The sequence below is a fragment of the Populus alba genome, chromosome 1 (genome assembly GCF_005239225.2).
Source record: "Populus alba chromosome 1, ASM523922v2, whole genome shotgun sequence".
NCBI classification, from domain to species: Eukaryota; Viridiplantae; Streptophyta; class Magnoliopsida; order Malpighiales; family Salicaceae; genus Populus; species Populus alba.
Window position 1 is genome coordinate 5,287,618 of NC_133284.1, and position 23,526 is coordinate 5,311,143.

The following is a 23,526-nucleotide window of genomic DNA, read 5'->3' on the forward strand; positions in this document are numbered from 1 at the left end:
GATAGGAAAATTTTTGCTTCAATATTAATAATAAGGTAGAATTGCCATCGGTTTTTCACACCCTTCTAATAGCTCCATAATCTAGTATAGTATAAATAACCTCTAGAGATTAGAGTTCTCAACTTGTAATAAAATTGAAGGAACAAATTCAATTGTTTTCAAACTCATAACCGGGTTGACATATTAAACTGTCTATGAAGCTTCTTATTTCCAAGTATTTACCTGTGGTGCACTTTCATGCTCCAGGTTCCTACCATGAACAGTTTCCGACTCACACATGATTAAATCCATAATCACCTACCTCCCTCTTTCTGGTTAGAATCGCACTTCCATTTCAAATCTCACCGTTGCAAAGACATTCTCCACGAAAGAGAATGTGATTACCTTGACATTTTAATCCTGTAATTGCATCCCGACTCGAATATTTCAGAAGGATCTCGTCTCTACTTGAAGCTACCTTTCAAAAGGATCTCTACTTGAATTCAATGGAGGGTAAGCAGCTGAAGCAATTTTCCGCCGAAGATTGTATTTCTTGGCAATCACTGGCCTAACATCTTCGACCCCAACCAAGCTCTCCAAAAATGGAAGTAGTGAGAGCAATTCTTTATCTGCACGATCATCAAACCAGCTCTCAATTGGTATACCATTGTCTACTTGGAAGCCAAATGCCTGAAATGAAAACCATCGACCTAGTCAACAATTTGAGCTCTAACAAGTTTCACAAATAGAAACCTGACCCCTCCTAAAAGCCCCTAGCCATTCCACTCCTTAACCTTGCCTCAATTCTCTTCCTTACCTTTTTTCCTTCAACCGATTAGTCAAGCAATTGTTTTTATCTTGGTAAATATCCATGGTTTCTAAATACAGCTAACACCAACATCTAATGATTTGGATACAATGAAGAAAGAAAACAGAAATCTCATACAATGGCTTTGTGCCATTGCAGAGAATGGTTATTTCAATTCAAAGAGTGTTACTGATTAAACAGTGCAACATCTCCCAAAAATTCTACTGTTTAGGCAAATCAGCGACAAAATAGTAACGGTTTTCATATTAAGAAGATAGCTTTTATCAATTTTATGCCATGGACAAAATATAATGCCAGATGTCCCAAACAACCCCACCCCACACTCCCAAAAACATTACTGAAAAAGGCAAATACCGAGTAAAAGGATGCAGTCTCTCTAAGACCAATCAAATTATGATTCAAGCCATGTAAATCAGAAAGCACTGAAAGAGAAGAATTCTGCAACAGTACCTGGGGAGAGTTGTCAACTATAATAACACGTGCCAAATCACGACCAAGAACTGACAAATCCTTGAGGTAGTTACCCTCGACAAAAACACAGGATTCACGAAAAACACGATGTCGAAACACTCTCCTCTTTGGATCAAGCACATTTAGAAGCTGTTCTGCATAAATGCTTTGGCTAGCAGTAAATATTATGATCTCAAAAAGACTAGAAACTCTCTCCATGAAATCTCTGAGGTGAGGACGGCACCGAACAAAGACTGTGTGCTGCTGGAGGTTAAAGTTGACAGGAAATGTGAAGTCCGCGTCATCACAAGGTTCAAGTGTGGAGTGCACCAGTGTTTCTGAAATAAAAAATGGCAATCAAGGCTTTCACAATCAGAAACAGATAGGATGCAGGTAGCCAATGGCCAAATATGCACGTTGCACATTATTAAATGGAAAACTGTTGCTTCATAAAACAAGTATGGCAGCTTCGGTTCCAAATTTTTTTCTGGTTAAACAAACTCCTACCTTCCAACAATAAGTCAAAATATAGTTGATGTTCACTTCATCATCATAATCAAAATTACATGAAGCAGATGAGCAGGTACACAGAGAAATCAGAACACTGCATTTCATGAGTCATCTGAACGCAATAATCTCAAGAAAGCTCAGCCATTCACACCACAATTAATACAACTTGCAAATGAGAATTGCATATGAGATATTGTAAGAAGGCATTCTTTTATTAGAAACAAACAATAACATCAAGAGTCTCCAAAAATGTTTTACAAAAACAAACAAACATAAGGACTCTGCAGCATCCCCTCCACGGATACAAAAACCAAAAGATTATGAGACAATTACCTCAGCATGCTAAAATGAGCAAAAGGAAGAGCTTGGCATCAAGTGAATCATTAATAAATACACATAAATCACGAGAACAGAATATAAAACAATAAAGTTAAAGATCACGTGTGATAAACATGTTTGTATAAAATTAACATGAAATAAATGTCTAAAATTCTGTACCATCCAGGTCCAAAACAAGAGTTGTAGGAGGACAACTCCGTGTCTGTTTAGGTAGCAGCATAGGCCGAAAAGTGGGGACTACTGATGACAACTCTGGCAGGTTCTTTATAAATAGATAAGGGTCAAAGTCATCAAACTCATAATCCTCCTCCTCCATGCAAACATCAGTCGACATAGAATCTTGACCATGCTCATCAACACATTCCAGTTTTGAGTTCTTCATTGCAAGATATATAGATGAAACTTCAGAAGGAAGACCAACTCCGTTTGAAACTGCAATACCACAAGAATTCACAGTAGTAGCATCAGTAGAGAGCACCTGATCACCATAGTTATCCACATATGAGTTTTTGGCTGATATATTTTTCTCCACTTCTATGACACTATGACAAGTTGTGTTGAGGGAAGTTAATGTGCTCCCATTGTGTTCTCCAAAAAAGGGTTTCAAGGTTTCTTGTGTAAGATGAGCATCCAGCATATCAACCCGGGACTCTCCAGTCCGATACAGTTTGATGAAGTCAACTAAACAGGAGATTATGCAAAAAAAAAAAAAAAAAAGGGTATCGTCTAAGAAGGAAAAGATAACAGAAGCTTAAATGAATATACATTCATGCATATCAGCTTTAAAACAAAAATACTGATTGTCACTCACCTCCATCAGGAATTTCTCCTCCAGCAATCTTAGATATGTGAAAAGCAGGAGAAAATATAGCTTGAACCACACATTGAGCAGCTCCTTCATTACAGCCCTGCAATACAAATTAGAAAATCATATGACAGAATCTTAATGCTTAACATGCTGATTATTTTCTTGCTATTTTTCACTCTTTTGATATGCACTTCTGAGAGCTATTTAAAAATAACCAATAAAATTTGATTAGAATAGGAGCATGTCAAGTTTTATGTATTCATTGTCAAACCCGAAAAAAATAATCTAAAGCAGGGTTAGAAAGGTGCATAGCACACACAGTTGGTGCAGTTACCTCAGGATCCACCACATCACATTGAGTTGAAGCATCAGAAGCCTTACGATGCACTGAGTTGTATCTAGTATTCAAATTTGTTGCTGCAATAGGCTCCTGATTTTTCTTTGGAAGGGTGCCTGCAAAGAGTGTTTGAGGGTGGAGTAAACACAATTAAAAAGATTAATGGTTCTTACTAAAATAATAAATGAAAATTTTAATTCTTAATAGCACAATGTGTGATGCTGATTTCCCTAATATTAGAATTTCCTCAGATCCTGACTTTGCAGCAGATACAATGAGGATGAAACTTGATGCTATCAGGAACACAGTCAAGTAAATTATGCAAAAATAATAATAATAATAATAATAATAATAATAATACAGTTACATCTTCTTAAACAAATTCATATCCTTTATCACTAAATTCAATATCCTTAAAACGTAAGAGGTGTTATAAGAGGTCATTGGGTGAAGCAACGGCAATTTAAAATGCTAAATTATGATAACTTAAAAATGAGAGAAAACTTGGGAATTAAGCTTAATTCAGGGACCTAAATTCAACCTAGAATCTGCTAACATTGAGTCGAATTACATTTTGCTTGTGCAGATCAAATTGCTTGACACTGCTAAGTATCGCACAGGTGATGTCAGGTATTGAGTAATGTGTTTTGTTGATTTGGAGTGTTAAGTTCAAAACAGTAGTCAACATTTAACTTTTTTATGCACATGTTTAATTGGAAGAGACTCGCTGCCCCACTCCTCGCCACTGCTGCAAAAGAAAAAATCTAAATCTGACACTTTATTACAATTTCCATGAAAAAGTCAACCTATTATGTTCTGTGCAAGCATGCATTAACTGGAAATATGAAAAGGTAGCAACATATTACATTTCTGCTTTCTAGCTGAAGATGTAATTAGTTCTGAAACTTTCTCTGCAACTTGCACATTTTCAGACAGTTTCTTCTGAGCTAATGAAATCCTAGGACTTGCAAGCTCTCTTGAAGCATTTCTTCCACAAATTCTTTTCTTGGTTTGCATTTCCACAGGAAGATTGTCCCAGACTTGAAGCTATTCCACCTTACTCAGCTCCAGCAGAAAAAAACAAAAATTGGAGATACAGTCCTGACCGGAGCACCCTGTACTCTGAATCAGTCAGATACTGTTTAGATTTTCAAGTCAAGGTCACCCAGCTATAACTTTATGCACGCTAATATCTACAACTACACGGTCTCGTGAAAAATGAAAATAGCAAAAAGAAAGATCAAAATGGATCTTCTTAAAGCATGAAGAGAGTTGGTTTTTATCACTAAATAAATATCTTCCAATGCAACACACAAAACAGATTATTGATGGTGAAGTGGAAGATTCCCGCTACAGATGAAAGGATACATTGCAGCCTTGTATACCCAAAATATAGACTTTGTCATATTTTGGCAGCAAAATTACACTGATAACAGATTAAAGTAGGATTTTGAATTCAGAAAGACTGGTTAAAGGCATGATGTCAAACCAACATATCCAATTACAAATCACGGATTAAAGAAAACCCCATCAAAAATACATTTTCCTAAGATTCAGACTATTTAGCTTTAAAATTGAGGTTAAAGATGAGTCAAAAATTAAAACTTTAGAATCTCAAACTCCGAAAAACCAGACGAAGATTGCATTCAGTATACACTGAAGTCTATACAAACAAGATAACATTTTGAAATCTACACTACAAATAAGTGGGCACCTTTTATTTTCAATACATACAGTATAAATTCCCTAAATCCATTTCAAAAAACTGCTTAAAATTGAGAATCAAATGCATGCAATTGCAGAAACTCAAAGCCCTAGACCCCTCCACTTCAAAATCACCAAATTCCAATTCCAGCATGCCAAACTCCAAAACACCATCAGTAAACAAACTAAACCCCTAAAAAATAAATCAGCCATTCAAAACATCAAGTTCATAAACTTAACGAACAATAGCAAAAAAAACAGAGAGAGAGAGAGGTAGTTGAGAGCTAAAAACGATCAGTAATAAGAGAAGCTTACCTGATAAGTTAAAATCGAGCATGAACAGATTACAAGTGATGAACTGGCACCATTTTTTTTGGCTGCAAATTAAAGAAATGAAGGAGAGCCGGTTAAGTAAATTAATTACCAGTAAAACCCTAGGTTTTAAGAATCAAAGAGGAGTGAAAGAGTAGAGAAATTTGGCTTTGGCTAGGGGACTTTGTTTTATTTTAATTTTTGAACAAGTTCTTATTTCCCTCCAAGGATTTTAAAAGAGAGGGAAACCATGAAAGATTGAAAAAACTTTTTTTATATATATATATTATTGTCAGAGACCAAACCTAGCTGCGAGTTTTTCTCTCTGTTTGTGCGTATATTCATCAGGTATTTAATTTTAAAAAAGAAAAAAATAGAGAAAAAGACAGAAACAGTGAAAAAGACAAAAATATTATAATTTGAAGTTTGTGAGAGATTCCTTACTCGCGAAAGATAGTGCAATGACTCTAATCGCTGTAAATAGGAGACAAGCGGGTGAGAGTTGGAAACTGTAACAGGTAAATTATAAATTAGGCCCTCTAGTTTAGATAAATGACTTGATTATTCCTCCTTATCTTAAGAACTTTTCTTAACAATGTTGAATGTATTTAATTTAATATTAATTTGTTTTAAAAAAATATTATTCTATATTGAATATTTCAAATAATACCTATTTATTTTTTAAGTTTATATATTTAAAAGACAAGTTAAAAAATAATAAAAAGTAAAAAGGACTAAATAATTATTTTCAAGACAGGGGGGTCATAAATAGGGACTAATTTATAATTTAGTCAGGTGGAGCAGCGCATGCTTTTCAATTTGTTAGTCTGAGATTAGGAAAGATCCTGCTCTTTTTCTTGGTTAGACTTTGCCAGTTTTACGACGGCGTCGTTTGAGGAATTGCTTGGGTTCCTGGGAATTTTATTTATGAGCGAGAAAAAAAAGTGGAGGGAGAGAGTTTTTTTTTTTTTTTTTTTGAGTTTTATTGGATTCCGTTTCTGGCCCGTGATGCACTGTTAATTTGCCTAAATTTATGAAGAAGGGTGTCTTACGGAATTGTAAATTTGTTACTGACTCGTGGTATTTCCCACTTGGATCCGAAATTAAATTAAGGTTAACAGTTGTGGTATTTTTTTATCCTGTTTGTATTTATATTTTAAAAAAATTTAAATTTTTTTATTTTTATTTTTATTTTAAATTAATATTTTTTAGTATTTTTATATCATTTTGATACACTGATATCAAAATTAATTTTTTAAAAATAAAAAAATATTATTTTAATACATTTTCAAGTAAAAAACATTTTAAAAAACAACCATAATCCAATCACACTTTAAAAAGCAATTATTTTTGTGGAAGCCAGCTTAGTGTCTATTTAAGAGTTTAATAAATATTGTATTTTAAAGTATTTTTTATTTTAAAATATATTAAAATAATATTTTTTATTTTAAAAAAACTTATTTTTTATATTATTATATTAAAACGATCCTGAAATATTAAAAAAAATAATTTAAAACAAAATTAAAATTCAAAAAATAGTGAAACAATTGTAATTTCATTTTTTTGGCATTTTCATTTAATTTTAATCCTCTCCTTGTCGGAAAAAATGGTAAGCTTCTTTGTATATTTCTTTTTTTGTGATCTTGTTTTCTTGGTTTAAAACATTAATTTGTGGATGCAATGTAGTGATAGTATATAACTCTCACTCTCTGTTCAATTGAGCTTTCTTACACTCATTGTACTATTTTATTCTGTAGTATTTTGTTTTTCCCTCTCTAATCTGGTTGTTTGTGAGTGGATTATTGTTGTTTTTGGATTTATGATACGGACAATGTGATAAAAAAGACACGTTTGGGTGGACTTGAAGATGGAAATTAAAAAACTGCAGAGATACAGGGACCAAATCAAGACATGGATCGGTGAGATCAAGGATAATAAGGTCACCCCTCTTCTTCCGGTTAAAAGTGTGGTTATGTTGTTTTTTTAAAGTATTTTTCATGTACTGAAATATATTAAAATAATATATATTTTTTATTTTTTAAAAAATTATTTTTGAGATTGGCGCATTAAAATGATAAAAAAAACATACAAAAAATAAATATTTATCAAAAAAAAATTAAATTTTTTGAGAACTTGTTTTTCAAAGTGTTTTTCATGCTAAAATGCATCAATATGATTTTTTTTTTTTATTTTTAAAAATTATTTTTGAGATCAGCGCATCAAAACGATCTAAAACACAAAAAAAAAATTAATTTCTAATAAAAAATAATTTTTCTAGAAACATAATTTGCACTGCGTTCTCAAACAATGCTTTACGTCTTATTTGTTTTAATCATTTTTATTTTCTAAATCAAGACGTTTTTTTATTGGTTTTGCCATCTTTAATAAATAATAGGAATGGAGCAAGATCAAAATTAGTTATTTTAAACCGGTTTTTAGTTTAATTTTGTTCTAAATTTTTTAAAAATAGTTTGATTATTTTTTTCAAATGAAAACTGAATCAAACCTAAATTGTTTATATACTATATATTATTTTTTTCCTGTATAAGTCTTGTCTGTGTTAAGTTTCTACCGACCTCACATGGACTCTAAAAAATTGGTTTTGTATTATTTTTATTATTTTCATGATGCTGGTGTTTAAAAACATTAAAATATTAATTTAATATATTTTTAAATAAAAAATACATTAAAAAATAACCACCAGTTTTGAACTTTGAAACGTTAGAATTTCGGATTATGCAATAGTAGCCCGTATTTTAATTACTGGGAAATAAAAGGGCTACCTTGCAAACACATTAACGTTCTGAAAGTTTTTGTGTAATGATCGCAATGCCACGTGGGAAGAATCTTTTATGAAATTTTGAAACTGGAGTTGATGCCTTTTCAAGCACCGCTGAAGCCTGAAAGCTCCAGCCGTCCACAGATCAGCTTCGACTCTGAATCGCAGACTCTCACGTGGCGGACGTGTCATATGCCTCGCTTGATCCTGGTTTTTGTCACGCCATGAGCTCGTGGAGAAGAAATTCATTCCAAGCTTGCCGTTTGAATTTAGCTCGGGCTGGAAGTTAGTCTACAAGCTCAAATTATTAAATGCTTCTATTTATTGCATCACAATAAACTATCTCATCTTTCAGTGTATTTTAACTCATAATTACCAATAATATAGCCCAGTTATGATTTGCAAAATATGATGCTTTTTTAAAAGTAGAATAGATATTGCAGTTCTCTACAAAACAAAATATTAAAAGAAATTAATAGAACTCCTCCCAGTGTAGCTCTGACAGCCCATTATTTTTTTATTTTTTTTTTGTCTCGTTTTCTCTCTCCTCTCATTAGTTTTAACACCAGACCCTCTTCAAGATACCAAAGTAATTTTTATTATATCAAGTTTGATTTTTATTTTTTTATTGTTATTTATTTTTATTTTTTTAATTAATTTTTTTCAATTTCATCACTAAAAATTAAATTTTATTTCTTTTACTTTTTACAAGGTAATTATAATCTCATAATAAAATTAAAAAATAAATAAATCGAGTTTGATACAATTAAAATATTAGGAACCATTTTGCAATTTTACAAGGTCATGCCTTTTGTTATTTTACCTTGTTCATATTCTGGTCCCTGTGATTTGGATATTTTCAATTTAGTCCTCATACATTTTGTATTTTCTAAAAATGGTTTTATTATATTATTTAGCTGGATGTTTACAGCGAACACACAAACTGACTTCTTTACACAATCTAGGAGGGAAGTAGATTATTGAATTTACAAATAACCACACCACACGATAGTATACCATACGCCTAAAAACAAACCATCCACTAAGTTTTCTGATCAAAATCAGCAACTTTGCTCCATGGAACCACATGGCATTCCAGTGGCCTTTTCATTTCGAGAGAGAGCCTCAAACACTCAGAAAGATCCACGGGCTTGGCGGGTAGCCACTTGTACTCGTGTAAGAGCCGTGCTAGCCACAGGTGTACCGTGGCTAACCCAAGTGCCTTGCCTGGACACACCCTGCGCCCTGACCCGAAAGGTGCAAGCCTCAAATCTGAACCCATTATCAACACATCCTCTTCCATGAACCGGTCTGGATTGAAGGCCCATGGATCCCTCCAAATGGACGGGTCATGTGTTATGGCCCACATGTTGACCATTGCTGTTGTGCCAGCTGGGATAGACATCTTGTCCACGTGCACATCATGGATGGCAAGGCGGGCCCACGAGAGAAGCGGGCCAGGTGGGTGCAGTCGTAGGACTTCCTTGACTATTGCTTGGAGGTAGGGTAGGTTAGGGATGTCGGAATCTTGCACTTGCCTGTGATTGCCGGTCAACTTTTCAATCTCTTGCCGGGCCTTAGCCTGGATGTCTGGGTGCAACACCATCCTCGCCATGATCCACTCGAGAAGTATAGCAACTGTGTCTGTTCCTCGAAATATCATCTCCTGCGCATGTTGCCCGACAAAGTTCTTGTTGTGAGTTACTTTTGGCACATAATTAAAATACCAGGTATATTTATTTTATAGTCATTTGTGCAGCTGGGAGTAAGCCTCCAAAAAAGTAAAAAGCAATGGAAAACGTGGAACCACAAGTGAATTGATAATGTTCTGTCGGTCAATGGACGAAGAAGTGTGGATAAAAAGGGAGTAGACTGAGATTCTAGTAGTAAACATTTTTTTATTTTTTAAATTTATTTTTAATACCAATATATCAAAACAATAAAAAATACAAAAAATAATAATTTCAAGTTAAGAAATTCAATTTTTTTTTATAAAATACAACTAAACGAATAGAATCAGGAGTTGATTTAAAACTATATTATTTTTTAAAAAAATCAAATTAAGTTTTGATTAAACGAATAGAATCAGGAGTTGATTTATTATTATATCAATCAAATTTAACCAGATTAACTCACCTTTGATTTAATTTACCTGTGTAACGTCTCATGTCGGCAGATTAACAAGTTGACATATCCAAGACGCAAATTTAATAACCTTGGTCCTAATTAAGACTTTTAAGCAATTGGGAGTTAGTCAGATCAAAATGGTTGTTTTCAAATACCTTTTAAATTCCTTAAATATAGAACAGTTAAGAATCTATCAACTAAAGGGGACTGAAAAGGATATGTAGTGCTCGCTAGTGGGGAATCAAAGAGGTGAGAAAACGATCGTCACTGATCATTTACATCGTTGAAGAAAAAAGACAAATCACGGGCGAGGGTTTTAAGATATTCTCTCAAGATATTTTAGATTTCGGAAAGATTTTACTCCCCACGCTCGAGACATCATAAAATTTCAGCCACGCAGCATCTCAACGTCCTCGTTTTTTTAAAAAAAAAAAATGCTGAAGTTTAATAAAATCGTATATTCTAGGAAAGAACATGCTTGCTTTCTTATTAGATTACAAAATTAAGAAAAATTATGGGCGTATTAGGTAGCAAAAAAAACTATTTTTTTCCAGCTTTCAAGATTAGAATTATTCTTCATAAAAAATCATAATCTATAATAATCCTCTTAATATTTTGTATATATAATAATCTAATTATAGAATATGAGTTTTATTCCATTCAATTATATAAAAAATTATCATGAAAGAATTATATTGTTATCTATACTAGATTTATAGTGAAACTAATTAAATACGAAAATATAAAAAAAAAAATAATCTTTTACATTGCTAATAGGTGTTTGTATATAAAATAAAAAATATTAATTATTCAAGTCGTTTCTAATTTAAAAAATAGTGAAAGACTTTAAAAAAAAACTAAAAAGAACCTCTAGAATAATTTATACTTCTTATAATATTCTTGTTGAGGTTTTAATTTGTTTAGAAACCATACTTAATTAACAGTAATTTATATTTTACTGCAGCTTTTGTACTATTTAAAGTGTATTTACCGGGGAATAACATATAGTTTTAGAGATAGTTCAATATCACTATTTTCACACAAAATTCAGGAACGGAAAGTAATTTGTCTGTTTTTTTTTATGCGAAATGATTAGTTTAATTTATTTTGAAAATCATGAGAGAGAAAAGGGAGAGCTTGTTTACCCACAAAAGAGGAACCATATCTGATTCGTTCAACCGCTCTTGCTCGGGCAAAGACAACAAAGCACTGAGAAAGTCACTACGGCTCCTGAAGTCTCCAGCTCGTTTTCTTTCCCTCACAATTTGACCCACAACACTATTGACCTTGCCAGCCAGCTGGCAACACCTTCTCTTCACCCCATAAAAGTCTAAAAACCTTAGTGGAAAATAGTCCTCCAAATTAAATCTTGAAACCAGGTCAAATCCTTCTTGAGCCATGAACCCTAACTCCTCCCTTTTTACATGGGCATCACTGCCAAGAACACTCTCCAGTACATTACTCAGTGAACTTTTTTGCAATATCCCTCTTAGCACAACAGCCCGTCTCTCTCTCATCTCCCCGCTCACTTCCGCCAACATTTCATCAGCTAAACGTTGCCTAAGTGGCTCTAGACCAGAGATTTTCCTAGGGGAAAACATGTGGTTTGCAGCAATTCTACGTAAGTGTCGCCAATAGTCCCCGGACGGAGCAAAGCCAATGGCACGCTCAAACATTAACAAACGAGCTGATTCCTTTACAGGACGGTCAGCGAAAGAAGACCCACATAGGATTTCCCTGGCCGTGTCTGGGTGGCTACTAATGATCACACGAGTTGTGCCTAGGCTGAATGCCATAAGCTTAGTTGCACCTAACGAGGTAGCCATGCTAGCTAGTTTTCGATGAGCGAGTGAACCCATTTGAGGTAAAGTGCCTAATATAGGCCAGCCAATTGGACCCCGGAACCTTGCTGGGTTTTGATTGTCGTGATGGTTTCTCCATGCAAAACCTCCAGGGACTAGCCAGTAGTTTAGAGAGAGAGCAAAAGAAGAGAATAATGAGAGTAAGAGGACAGTGATAGGCCATGGAGTTTGGTGGGTGATGATGGCTAGGAAAAAGAGCAAGAAAGAAAGGGTGGCTAGCAAGGACATCATTTCTGAAACGGAGGTGATGATTGATTGCCAAAAAAGGTCTTTCTTTGAAGAAAAGCAATTAGAATTGTGTAGAGAAAGACGTTTGTGGGAGGATCTTGTGCAGGTCGATATGTGTATATATAGTATGTGGAAAGTTGATTCTGGTTAAATCTTGTGGCTACTTTTCTACCCTTGATTAGTTGCTAAGCATGACTCGTGGTTATGAGCTAAGCATTTTTACTAGGCGGCGCAGCCAAGCTAATACCATGTTTATTTTTTGTATTTTAGAAGTGTTTTGAAAAAAATTAATTAATACTATTTTGGTTTTTCAGATATTTTGATATATTAATATTAAAAATAATTTTTAAAAATAAAAAATATATTATTTTTAAATAAAAAATATTTTAAAATAATTAGCATGCCAACAAAGCTCGATTAAGATTTACATATCCCCATCTTTTCAAAGAGATCTCAGGCTTCGATAAATTTTTAAGATTTGTTTAATATATAGTTTGTCCTAATTGCTAATTATTCACCATTAATTAAAACATGGCAAGTACTCTAAGTTTTGATCATGCACAGTAATTAATTATACGTACTACTTACGAAATGGTACTTGATCAAATACAAGATTATTGAATATGACAAGTTCAAATATATAATTAACTTCTTTTATCTTTTGAAAACTATAACCCACTTGAATAATTTGGATTTTTTTTTTAATTTCAAAAATATTTTTTAATTTATTTTATTTTAAATTATTTTTTTTTATGTTTTATATTGTTCTAAGTGTCAAAAATAAATTTAAAAAAAATAAAAAATATATTATTTTAATATATTTTAAAATAAAAAATATTTTAAAAAATAATTGATATAGTAATACCAAACAAACAATAGTTCTAAGCTGCTTTTTTTTTCTATTAAATATTTTTGTAGTTTTCAAAAAACTTAAATGTTATTCTTGACCACTAAAATGCTAATTAAATCTGGTGGCAAAGAAAATTCATTTTAAAGTTTTTTTTTTAGTTATTTAGATTTTTATGTGTTTTTAGTTGTGAGATATTATCACATATAAAGATATTTAAGAGGAAAGAGGAATAAAAGAAAAGGACAGAAAAAGTGAATGCGTTTGTACATGTGATAATTAAACGCACGGTTTATATTTTTTTGTAGTTATCCAGACAAGATTTGAGCTCACGATCTCTTAAAAAGAAAAGAAAAGAGACTGATATCAATTGAATTATAACTTTTCGGTAACGTATGGCTCGGTCTTGGATAATAAAATCTCACAATAAATTAGTATACGAAGTTCATGTACTATTTGTTTTTATATTTTAAATTTTTTTTTTAAAAAAAGTTTTTTTACTTCAAATTAATATTTTTTTATATTTTATATTATTTAAATTTATTGATATCAAAAATAAATTTTAAAAAAATAAAAAACTATTATTTTAATATATTTATAAATAAAAAAATATTTTAAAAACTAATCAAACCATACTCCCAACAACAACGACTCTCAAACACTCCAATTACACACCAGTTCCATTGTCTGCAATGCAACACACACCATTTTCAGATGTTTCTCAAATGTAATGCAATTATGCGCCACCTGGTTCACGTCAGACAGCCATCGACTTTTATTTAAGGTTTTATATTTTTTTTAAAAATATTTTTTATTTAAAAATATATTATTTTTTATATTAATATATTAAAAACGTTATAAAGTTATTAAAAAAAACATTAATTTAAAATTTTTTATAATTAAATATATTAAAAAAAAAAAGTTATATCACTTCCAAACATTAACACATTAATAATAGATTGTATTTACGTTCAAAAAGATATTATTTTAATGTGTTAATATCAATAATAAATTTTAATAAATAAAAAAATTATTTTAATAATTTTTAAATAAAACATATTTTAAAAAATAAATTCCAATAAGTAACAAAATCCGAATAAAAACTTTCATTTAAAGTTTTCAGCTCAGTGCAGGTCAAGGTTTTCAGGAAATCTTGGCAATGAAGTTATGTGGATAGTCATGAAAAGTGAAAATGTTTTGATTTAACTATTTACAGGAATAAAAGTAAAATATGCCCTACATAAATCTTTAAAGTACATGATCTTGTATGTATTATAATAATATAATAATAGCACTCATGCCTAACTCGTTAACTAGCTAGCTAGGAGCTGAGATTCTTACGGGACAAATCTAATCTTCTCCTGGACCCATCATAAGCTTTGGATGCTGGGAGAAAGAAAGGCATGTTGTGGCACTGGAAACAGTGAATGGTATGCTGAGATTTCTTTATTTCTTGTATATGGATCTAGAGTTATTTTTTATTGTTGGATTCATGATTTTTTGTATAATCATTTTTTAAAAATTAATTTATTTTGTATTATATATATATATATATACATTGCTCTCTCCTCATGTTTTAAATATAAAAAAAGAGAAGTATTTTTTTTATATAAACATAGTATCATGACAATTTATATGACATATTCACTGTCAGATTAAATAATTTTACCAATAAAACTTTTCATTATTATCTATTCTCATAATGATCTGTTGATATATATTTTAGTGATGGGATCACAGACAAATAATCTATCAAAAAAATCCATTGTGTGTAATTTATGATTTGTTTGGGAGTCCATTGATAATAAATTTATCGATGAATTTACAAACGAACAAAGCATAATAAAAAAAAAAACCTATCCATTTTATTCTATCGATAAATTTAACTTACTATTAATAAGAAAATCATATGTAATTTCATTGATGTTTTTATTTTTCTATCGATATATCCGTCGGTAAATATAACTTATCACTGATAGATACCATATGTAATTCCTATCAAAGAGTTAACAGTAGTAGTGGCATTTAATGTTTATGAACCTGAAATTGTATTTGTTAAATAAAAATATTTTATTTTAGAATACAAAAATGTTAAATATTATCAAGTCATAAATTAAATATCATCGATAGAATGACTGATAAAATTATTCTGTCAGTCATTATGTCGGTAAAAATACCACGTCACAATATGATTTTTTTTTTTGAATCTCATTATAATACCATCAATAATTTTATCAGTATATACTAAGAAATTTTTTATATTGGCATATTTAAAAATGTATTTTACCATCAAGTTAATTCCGTTCAATAAAAGCTACGTGACATTATACTGTTTAGATTTATTTGATCCTTTATTTTCTCACACCAATTACCAAGTGAAAAATCCTGTTTGTGTTTACTGATAGTTGTTTATATATAAAAGTAGTTGAGTAAGATTACTATATTTGTTGTATACGTGATAAAATAACGATTCATGAACACTACTTGGCAAAAAAAATATTGAAATGAAAAATCTAGGCACTTTAAAGTATTTTACTATAATTAAAGTTTTTCGATCTTGAAAAGGAATATTTTTCTGTTTCCAAGAAAATATGCTTGAGATCTTTTATAATAGAATAGTTGATACACTCGTAGAATAAGTTTTGAAACTATATATTGATTCCAATCATATACCAAATGATGGAGAAAGATAATAAAGATTTGCAGAGAGATTAATATACCTTGCACGCGCGAGAGGTTTGGTTGATGTATTTAGAGATTAATTAAAAATATGAGTTAACCTGTGTTTTTTTAAAAAATAAAAATATTTTTATTAAAATTTTATTTTTTTTTATATTTTTAATCGTGATCTCAAAAATATTTTTTAAAAATTAAAAAAATATATTTTTAATATATTTTAAAATAAAAAATACTTTAAAAATCAACTATAATTATATTTAAAGTCGGTTAGAATAGTAGATGACATGTGATATGCTTATAGTTGCTTTATCTTCATAGATGGCAATGTCAGTGCATGGAGAAATGCAAAAGCTTATTGCGGAGATATGACTGTTGGAATTTATAGTAGACAAGACATGATTAATGGTGTGCTGATACCTTCCCGCTATATATCTTTTTACATAGAGTTAGAAAAAAGTTTGCTAGTTTGTTTAATTTTTTAATTTGAAAATATTATCTAAAACAATTAAAATCTTCTTAATATACATAAATAATATATTTTTAAAATTACTTGATAAAAATTTTGAGACTGCTTGTTATTATAATAGCTTATATTTTTAGCTAAAAAAAAAAATTATCTTGTTAATGTTAATTAAATAGCTTTTATTTTTTTCATTAAATCATGTGTATAATTATGTATCAAACCTTGATCTAGTAAAATATATTTTTTTATTTATAAAAAAAATATTTTTAAATAAAAATACTTTAAAAATAATATCTATCATAATTTTAAACGCGCAGAATATTTAGGGTGAGTAAAAAATCCAAAAAAAACAATTAAACCAAGAAAAATCAGAAAACAAATAATCGAAAAAACCGAACAGTGAAGAAAAAACTGATTAAAATTTAAAAAAAACCGACCAGTTTGGTTTTGAAACTGAAAAAACCAAACCGAACTGAACTCGAATCGAAAAAAACTGAACAAAATAAAAAAAATCAATCCAAACCAGTTTGTCTTAAAAAATTAAATTGAACCCGATCAGTTTAAACTAACTGTGATATTTATTTAAAAAATTTTATTTTAATTATTTTTTAATAAAAATTAAATCAAATTAAAAATAATCACCTCTGCGAAAATACACAGCCATGTCGGCTCCGATGTCGTAAAAACAAGGAAATTGAAATGGAAAACTAGAATATTATAATGCTTAGAATTGAGAGAAAGGGACGTTAATGGGTTCCTATTTTTTCCGTACGGTCACTTAAAAATGCTTTCGCTTTATTCCTTCAAGCGGATGACAGTGGCGATGGCGTGTCACCAGTCGTCTAGCTAACAAAGGCCTAGTGCTAACGATACTCAATCTCCTATCTTGAAAGTAGACAGGATGTTAACCCTGTCGAATCCATCCAAATATTTATAAATATTATTCTGTCAGGAATGATCTGGACTCGTCTATATTCCACCTTTTTTTTTTCTTTTTCTTTTTTTTTTTTGTAAAAAAGAAGAGAGGAGAAGAAGAATTAATAGACATCCACATAATTAATTGGGTGGTGGTCCATGGTGAACATAATCACCGAATAATCTCTAGATATGGTCGTCATTAATATTCGTTTTCAACACATAGTCTCTCCCTCATTTAAAACCATCCCATTTTGAGATGTCTGACAGGTGTCAAGAGGATCTGAAGAATTATGCCATGGCTTGATCATGGAGGGGTGGGAATCCCAGTTTCTCAATAATGGTGCCGCCACCATTGTGCCTTGAAGGCTACGTTTGTTTACTTGAGTATTTATTTATGTTTGGGATGTAAAAAACATAGTAAGATATTTAATAATATATTAAATTATATTTTTTACTATGAGATTTACTAAAAAATTAAATTTGAAATGTAATTTTTGAGAAACAGTTTTTATATGTTTTTGTAATTGAGTTTCGTAAAATCCTGTTTGTTTTTGTGTTTCAAAAGCGCTTATGAAAAAAATTATTTTTTACTTTAAATTAAAATTTTTTATGTTTTTAAATTATTTTGATGCGTTGATATCAAAAATAATTTTTTAAAAATAAATAAATATTTTGATGTATTTCTAAGTAAAAAACACTTTGAAAAGCAACCACAACCATACAACCACCAAACATTTTATACATGTTTTTTGCCGCATATAAACTTCAATCATAATTTCTACCAAACACATATCTAAATCTAATTAACCACACTTAAACATACTTTTTTAAAACTTATTTTTTTTCAAATCACAACTACAAAACTAAATAAAAAATAAATGCTCTCAAAATCATCCTTTATACTGAGGAGTCAAGTCTCAGCTCTACTCTATATATGTGGTGTGGTGACATTTTACATTATTTTTTTTCGTTCCTTATGGATAGAATTATATCCCGAAATCTCATCTAATAATTTAAATTATTAGATTAAAATGATTATTTAACATGATATCAGAACCTTGATAATTAAGCGGTTACGAGTTTGAATCTTATAATTTTTATTTATTTGATAAAAATTAAGTATATAATAATATAAATTTATGTAAGTTTTAAACTTAAAAAATTTTTATTTAAAAAAATATATTAAAAAATAATATAAATAATTAAAATGATTTTATCGACATAACATTGCACAACCCTTGTTCTTAACTCGAAAGTGACAACCACTTTCATGTCCTCCTCCTACCTCCATCTATGAAACTAGGTTTTGTTCTCTACCCTTCGATGCTGTTATATTTTTCTCCTTTTTTTTTTTATTTATTTATCTAATGACAAAAGATCATGCTTGTCAATCTAGGATTTGCCGAACAATATCATTTTAAATAAAATTTAAAAACAACACACTTTTATGAACAAAATCTTGAAAAGGATCTTTGAAATTTACTATATCATATCAATTTTTTTTTTTTCATTCAAGTTTAACCAAGTTAATTTTAAAAAATAATTTAAAATAAAATTTAACTAGACTTCGATTTTGTATTGGCAAATCAATAAAATATCAAATCTAATAACTATGCAAGATATTATTGCTTCCAATAAAATATAATATTGTTCTGAACAAAAATTCTTAGAAAAAATCTTTGAAATTAACTACATGATGTTTAACACGAGTTTAGCTGAGTTTTTTTTTTTTTTTAAGTTCGACTGGGTTAATTTTACAGATAATTTGAAAAACAATCTAGCTTAGGCAAGATTTTGAATTGACAAATCAATAGAATATCAAATTTAATAACTAAGCAAGGTATTATTGCTTCCAATAAAATATGATCGTGTGGGAATTCTCATGCCTCTTATTTGTAACACCGTCTCTTTCACGGAGGCATTCAACTGATTAAGTAATTAAGTGAGATTAAATACAGGAAATGATTTTACTACATTCACCAACTTATTTTCCTAAGTGAAAACTAAGGAATGGGACGGGTAGTAATTAATTAGTTAATAAACAGCATATATATATATATAGCACGTTAAGACAGCTAAACCTAAGAAACTAAGCTATTCACACGTTCCTAGGAAATTGTTCTATTACATTAATTACACTGCATTCACCGAAAAAATAATCGAATTTGTGATTTCCACCTCATCAAACACACATTATATACTCCACCTTCATATCTTCTATTCCTCTTTCGTTCATAGCACAACAAAGACATTTCAACAGACCGCGGATACTGTAAATAGACTCCTGAAAACTTCAAGATGCCCAACGCACCCATACCTTTTACCTATGCACTTTGACACGCACTGGCATAAGGGCTATGCTTTTATTGTTATTATTATTATTATTAACATAAGTAAGTATTTGAGCCAACTTGTACATATTTTAATTAATTTTATGAATATTAAAATTAATAATTATGTAAGCTACATTAAAAGAACTCAAATTCATAATCAATAAAAACAAATTTAAGACCTGAACAATGAAGCTACTCCTTAGAGTTAAAGGCCATGTTTGGGTTATGGTCAATTGTCTTTTATGATTTTTAATTTTTTTTTGTTTAAAATTATTTTTTTAATATTTTTGAATTGTTTAAATATATTGATGTTAAAAATAATTTTTTAAAAATAAAACAATATTTTTAACTGCATTTTAAATCACCAAACTACCAAACACGGTAACCAAATCAGTTGACATTCATAATTGACCTCTTCTGAACTTCTACCACGCCTTCGAAAAAAGCAAACGCATGGGATATTGTAGAGCAGCCTTTGTTGAAAATGGAGAGAACGTCGGCCTAACCTATAAATAGATTGTATCCTATCTTTACAAAATTGATTGATACAGGAGAGCAATCTTACAAAAGCCAACCCTCGCATATGTTGTCTGGATTAGATAGAAATGTTCTCTCTGTTTGAACATGTATTTCCACAAGGTTTTCATCACTAAATTCCCCAGGATTATTGGCTCCTGAACTGATCAAAAGCCAACCCTTGCACCTGTTGAACTGCTTGTCCCATGACTGATCAAAAGCTGTCTGTATGGTTTGGTCCCAGCAAGTTTTAAAGCAAAATGGGACTCGAATTGCAGGCACAATACATGCAAGAACAACCAAGGATCGATCAAGTAAATTGAAAATAGACAAATATTTCGATAGAAATCCCTACCACAGTCGCTCTACTAGGCCACAAATCATGTCTCCAGCATGCATAAACTGTCAAAAAAATCATCTCAATCCAAAAGCTTAAACTGTTAGGTGAGTTTCCAGAATATGATTTATATTATTCTCTAACACACCCTCTCAAGTGAAAGCCTTTTGGGCTTGAAACTTATACACACTCACATTACCTTATATTTAATTTTTATTAAATAAAAAGGGATGATGAGATTCAAACTTGTGACCGCTTGGTCATCAAAGCTCTAATACCATGTCAAAGAACCATCTCAACCCAATAGCTTAATTTATTAGATAAGATTCAGAATATGAATTATATTATTCTCTAACATAAACCTACTATCTCTTCCATCCAGTTTTGGAAAAATTAACCACAATCATAGACAGAGAAACTTCTGCCAACGGAAGCATTTCCCGGTGCAATTATCAAGCAGTTTCCATGCTTCTCCACACAAAAAGCATCCAGACGACTGGGGCCTGTAACTAAATCATATCCTTCAGAGCAAAGCAAACGATAACGTTTTAAAATATAGTAGAATAATAATGATAATGGGTGCTCTACTTTATTTTAAGCAAAGCTGGAGGTAATAGAAAGCACCCCACTAAGTCGATCCTGTATAGATTGCTTCTCCAGAAACCATTGGAAGCAAGAACCGCAGAAGGGCCAGAAAGGTGTTGCAGAAAAGCAAATCTAAAGAGAAAAGCTATCGATACTGCTTCACCAATAGGAACCAGTAGTTTGGGTGGAGTTAACAACCACACAAAAGTAAGGTGTCTTTGCGGCAGCCATCACATCTTCTGGGAGCGTCCCTTTAAGAACACCTAATACAGCTAAATCAAAGTGGAATGCTTAGTTAACTTGCAGCTAATTTAGCATTATCATAGTACCTGCACCCTCGCGGGAAAAAAATAAAATAAAAACAAACCTTAATTGTAGTTAGATTTCTCTCCACTCATAGAAAGGTGTCCACCGTGAATCTGCCAGCTTAGCCCCCACCACTGCATATCAATAAGAGAATGCGGTGGACCTGCAGCGGCAAAAGAAAATCTTGATTCCACCAAGGAATCATAAATTTGGCATCAGATGCCGTACGCAACTATCCGGTATAATAGTACCCTGAGCACAGAGAAAGAGAAAAACTCGGGTGCTTCTTGAATAAAAACTACGAGCAATTCAAAGTAATCATAACTATGATACCTACATAGAATACAAATAATTGCAACAGCAGCATGCTAACCTAAAAAATAGCTAACTGGACCTGCAAGACAAAAACCAAAACATGGGGTGCATCTTGAAGATATCTCCTGGTGTAAAATTCAAAATCAAGTCAGAAACCTTGTGATCAAGATTTAAATAACTCGGGTGCTTTATGGACTAGAAGTATAGTTTTGAGCTTAGTGGTTAACCCAGTGACCCGGTAAGACCTGATTGTAATTCATTAATTTTTTTTACCTAAAATAATATTGTTTTGATTTTTAAAAAAAATTTACTCAGTCAATCTAATAACCCGATCAAAACTTGAAACCCGAGTTTTGAACCAGGTTAGCTATCACATCGGATCCAAAAACTATTACTAGAAGTAAGAAATTGCAGTGGGAGAAGCGAGGAACCAAATTATAGGTGCATTGAAGCACCAAGTGATGCTGTTGAATAATGGTAAATGCCACAGAGAATGTGGTTTCACTTGAAGAAGAAAGAAGCCTTTGCCCACGACAATGGATCCCATCGAGCACAAAAAATTTTAATTTTAAAAAAAAATATAATTAATTAACCCCACATTCCCAATATAATTCTCCGCCCATATCTTCTCAAACAATAGATACGCCCTAATGAATTATCTTCAAATAGCTAGGACTAGCAGTGGCCGCATAAGAGGATAGGGGTGATTTTTTTTTGTTTGGTTTTTATTACAAAAAAGTAATTAAACTAAATTAAAAAAAAAAAAAATCAAAACTAGTTCAAACCGATCGATTTCGATTTAATTTTTTAAAAAAACCGGTTCAAACTAGTTTTTTCAGTTTGACTCGGTTTTTTTCTGTTTGAGTTCAAGTTTGATTTTTTTAGTTTTAAATTTATAAAACCAAACCGAACTGGTCATTTTTTCAAAAATTCTAATTAATTTAATTGGTTTTTTTCACGGTTAGTTTTTTTTAATTATTTTTTTATTCTCAATTTAATTAATTTTTTAGTTTTTTTTTCTCACCCCGTATGGTGGTCTGCCAAACAAAACAAAAAAGTAGAAGTGAGAAAGTTCAAAGAAAACAAAATTAAACATGATATTTTGTTGTTACTTGTATAAAACTGGACTCGGTTCAGATCACTGAAAGCAAGTAATAGGTTACTGGTTGAGACAATTAATCCAAGTAAAGATATTTTTTTAGAAGATACCATTTTTAAAGAATTTTTTTTTTTTAAAAAAAATCAACATGGTTTTGATACTGAATCAAGAGTTGACTTATCAAGTCAAATATTCAAAAAAAAAATCAACTCTAAGCCGACTTTTTTTTAAGCCAGCCTGAACCAAGCTAGGTCGGCAGAGTTTCAAGTTGACCTACCAATCCGAGATGAGTCCAAGACGGGTTTAATAATCATGATTGTTAGTGTTTCCACCCGAAGAAACTGCACTACTCAGCATGATCTGCTTATGAATAGAGGGTTTAATTTGAGAGCGTCGTTTAGGAGGTATACAGTTAAGAAACTCGAGGTTTTATTGATTCAGACATCGTATTTGCAGTTCCATCCAAGAAAACACACGTAGAGATTCCCTGACATGCTTCCCTGATACCTGGGAAACTAGAGGCAAGAGACGTTTATGCATGCAATATGAATCAGTTATCAAGGCCAAAATTTATCACCACCACCATGTTTAAAGATCAATCTAACACCATGAACATGGACCCTAGGCCTCGTGGCCTCTACAGCTTAAGTGCATCAGTCATCACATCTACAGCCACAGACCATTCACCAAGGCAGTTACATGACACTACATAGGCTATGCATGAATCAAGCTTTTAATCAAGTAGATAAAATATAGCATCGGGTAATCAAAGAGAACGGTTCTTACCATGGTCAAAAATTCGTTGGCCAAGCTCCCTTGGTGATTACATAAGAATCAAAAGATCTAGAATTAGATCTCTCCTCT

General features: G+C 31.2%; 2 protein-coding genes and 1 long non-coding RNA gene across 6 annotated transcripts; all 3 read right to left on the reverse strand.

Annotated features, from left to right (window-relative positions):
* Positions 1 to 5,639, reverse strand: LOC118061214 (uncharacterized). Of its 4 annotated transcripts, none has more exons than XM_073408328.1 (8): positions 5,574 to 5,639; positions 5,272 to 5,333; positions 4,119 to 4,374; positions 3,250 to 3,368; positions 2,919 to 3,015; positions 2,267 to 2,788; positions 1,259 to 1,596; positions 1 to 669 (listed from the first exon to the last, which is right to left on the reverse strand). In XM_073408328.1, exons 3-8 carry the CDS (start codon positions 4,267 to 4,269, stop codon positions 454 to 456), a joined length of 1,443 nt encoding a protein of 480 aa, XP_073264429.1. In that variant the 5' UTR covers positions 4,270 to 4,374; positions 5,272 to 5,333; positions 5,574 to 5,639; the 3' UTR covers positions 1 to 453. The 4 variants fall into 4 exon arrangements, with proteins under 4 accessions (XP_073264429.1, XP_073264433.1, XP_034930522.1 ...); XM_073408332.1 differs by having other exon boundaries at positions 4,119 to 4,367; positions 5,574 to 5,596; XM_035074631.2 differs by lacking the exon at positions 5,574 to 5,639 and having other exon boundaries at positions 2,267 to 2,539; positions 5,272 to 5,567.
* A 3,286-nt stretch (positions 5,640 to 8,925) lies between these two features.
* Positions 8,926 to 12,365, reverse strand: LOC118061204 (cytochrome P450 78A4). The gene is made up of 2 exons (XM_035074601.2): positions 11,320 to 12,365; positions 8,926 to 9,713 (listed from the first exon to the last, which is right to left on the reverse strand). The coding sequence occupies exons 1-2, from the start codon at positions 12,265 to 12,267 to the stop codon at positions 9,090 to 9,092; spliced, it is 1,572 nt and encodes a 523-aa protein (XP_034930492.1). The 5' UTR covers positions 12,268 to 12,365; the 3' UTR covers positions 8,926 to 9,089.
* A 7,603-nt stretch (positions 12,366 to 19,968) lies between these two features.
* On the reverse strand, positions 19,969 to 22,390 carry LOC140955332 (uncharacterized). Its single transcript, XR_012169301.1, has 3 exons — positions 21,586 to 22,390; positions 21,310 to 21,431; positions 19,969 to 21,214 (listed from the first exon to the last, which is right to left on the reverse strand). It is a non-coding gene; the product is annotated as an uncharacterized lncRNA (long non-coding RNA).
* Between the last annotated feature and the right edge of the window lie 1,136 nt (positions 22,391 to 23,526).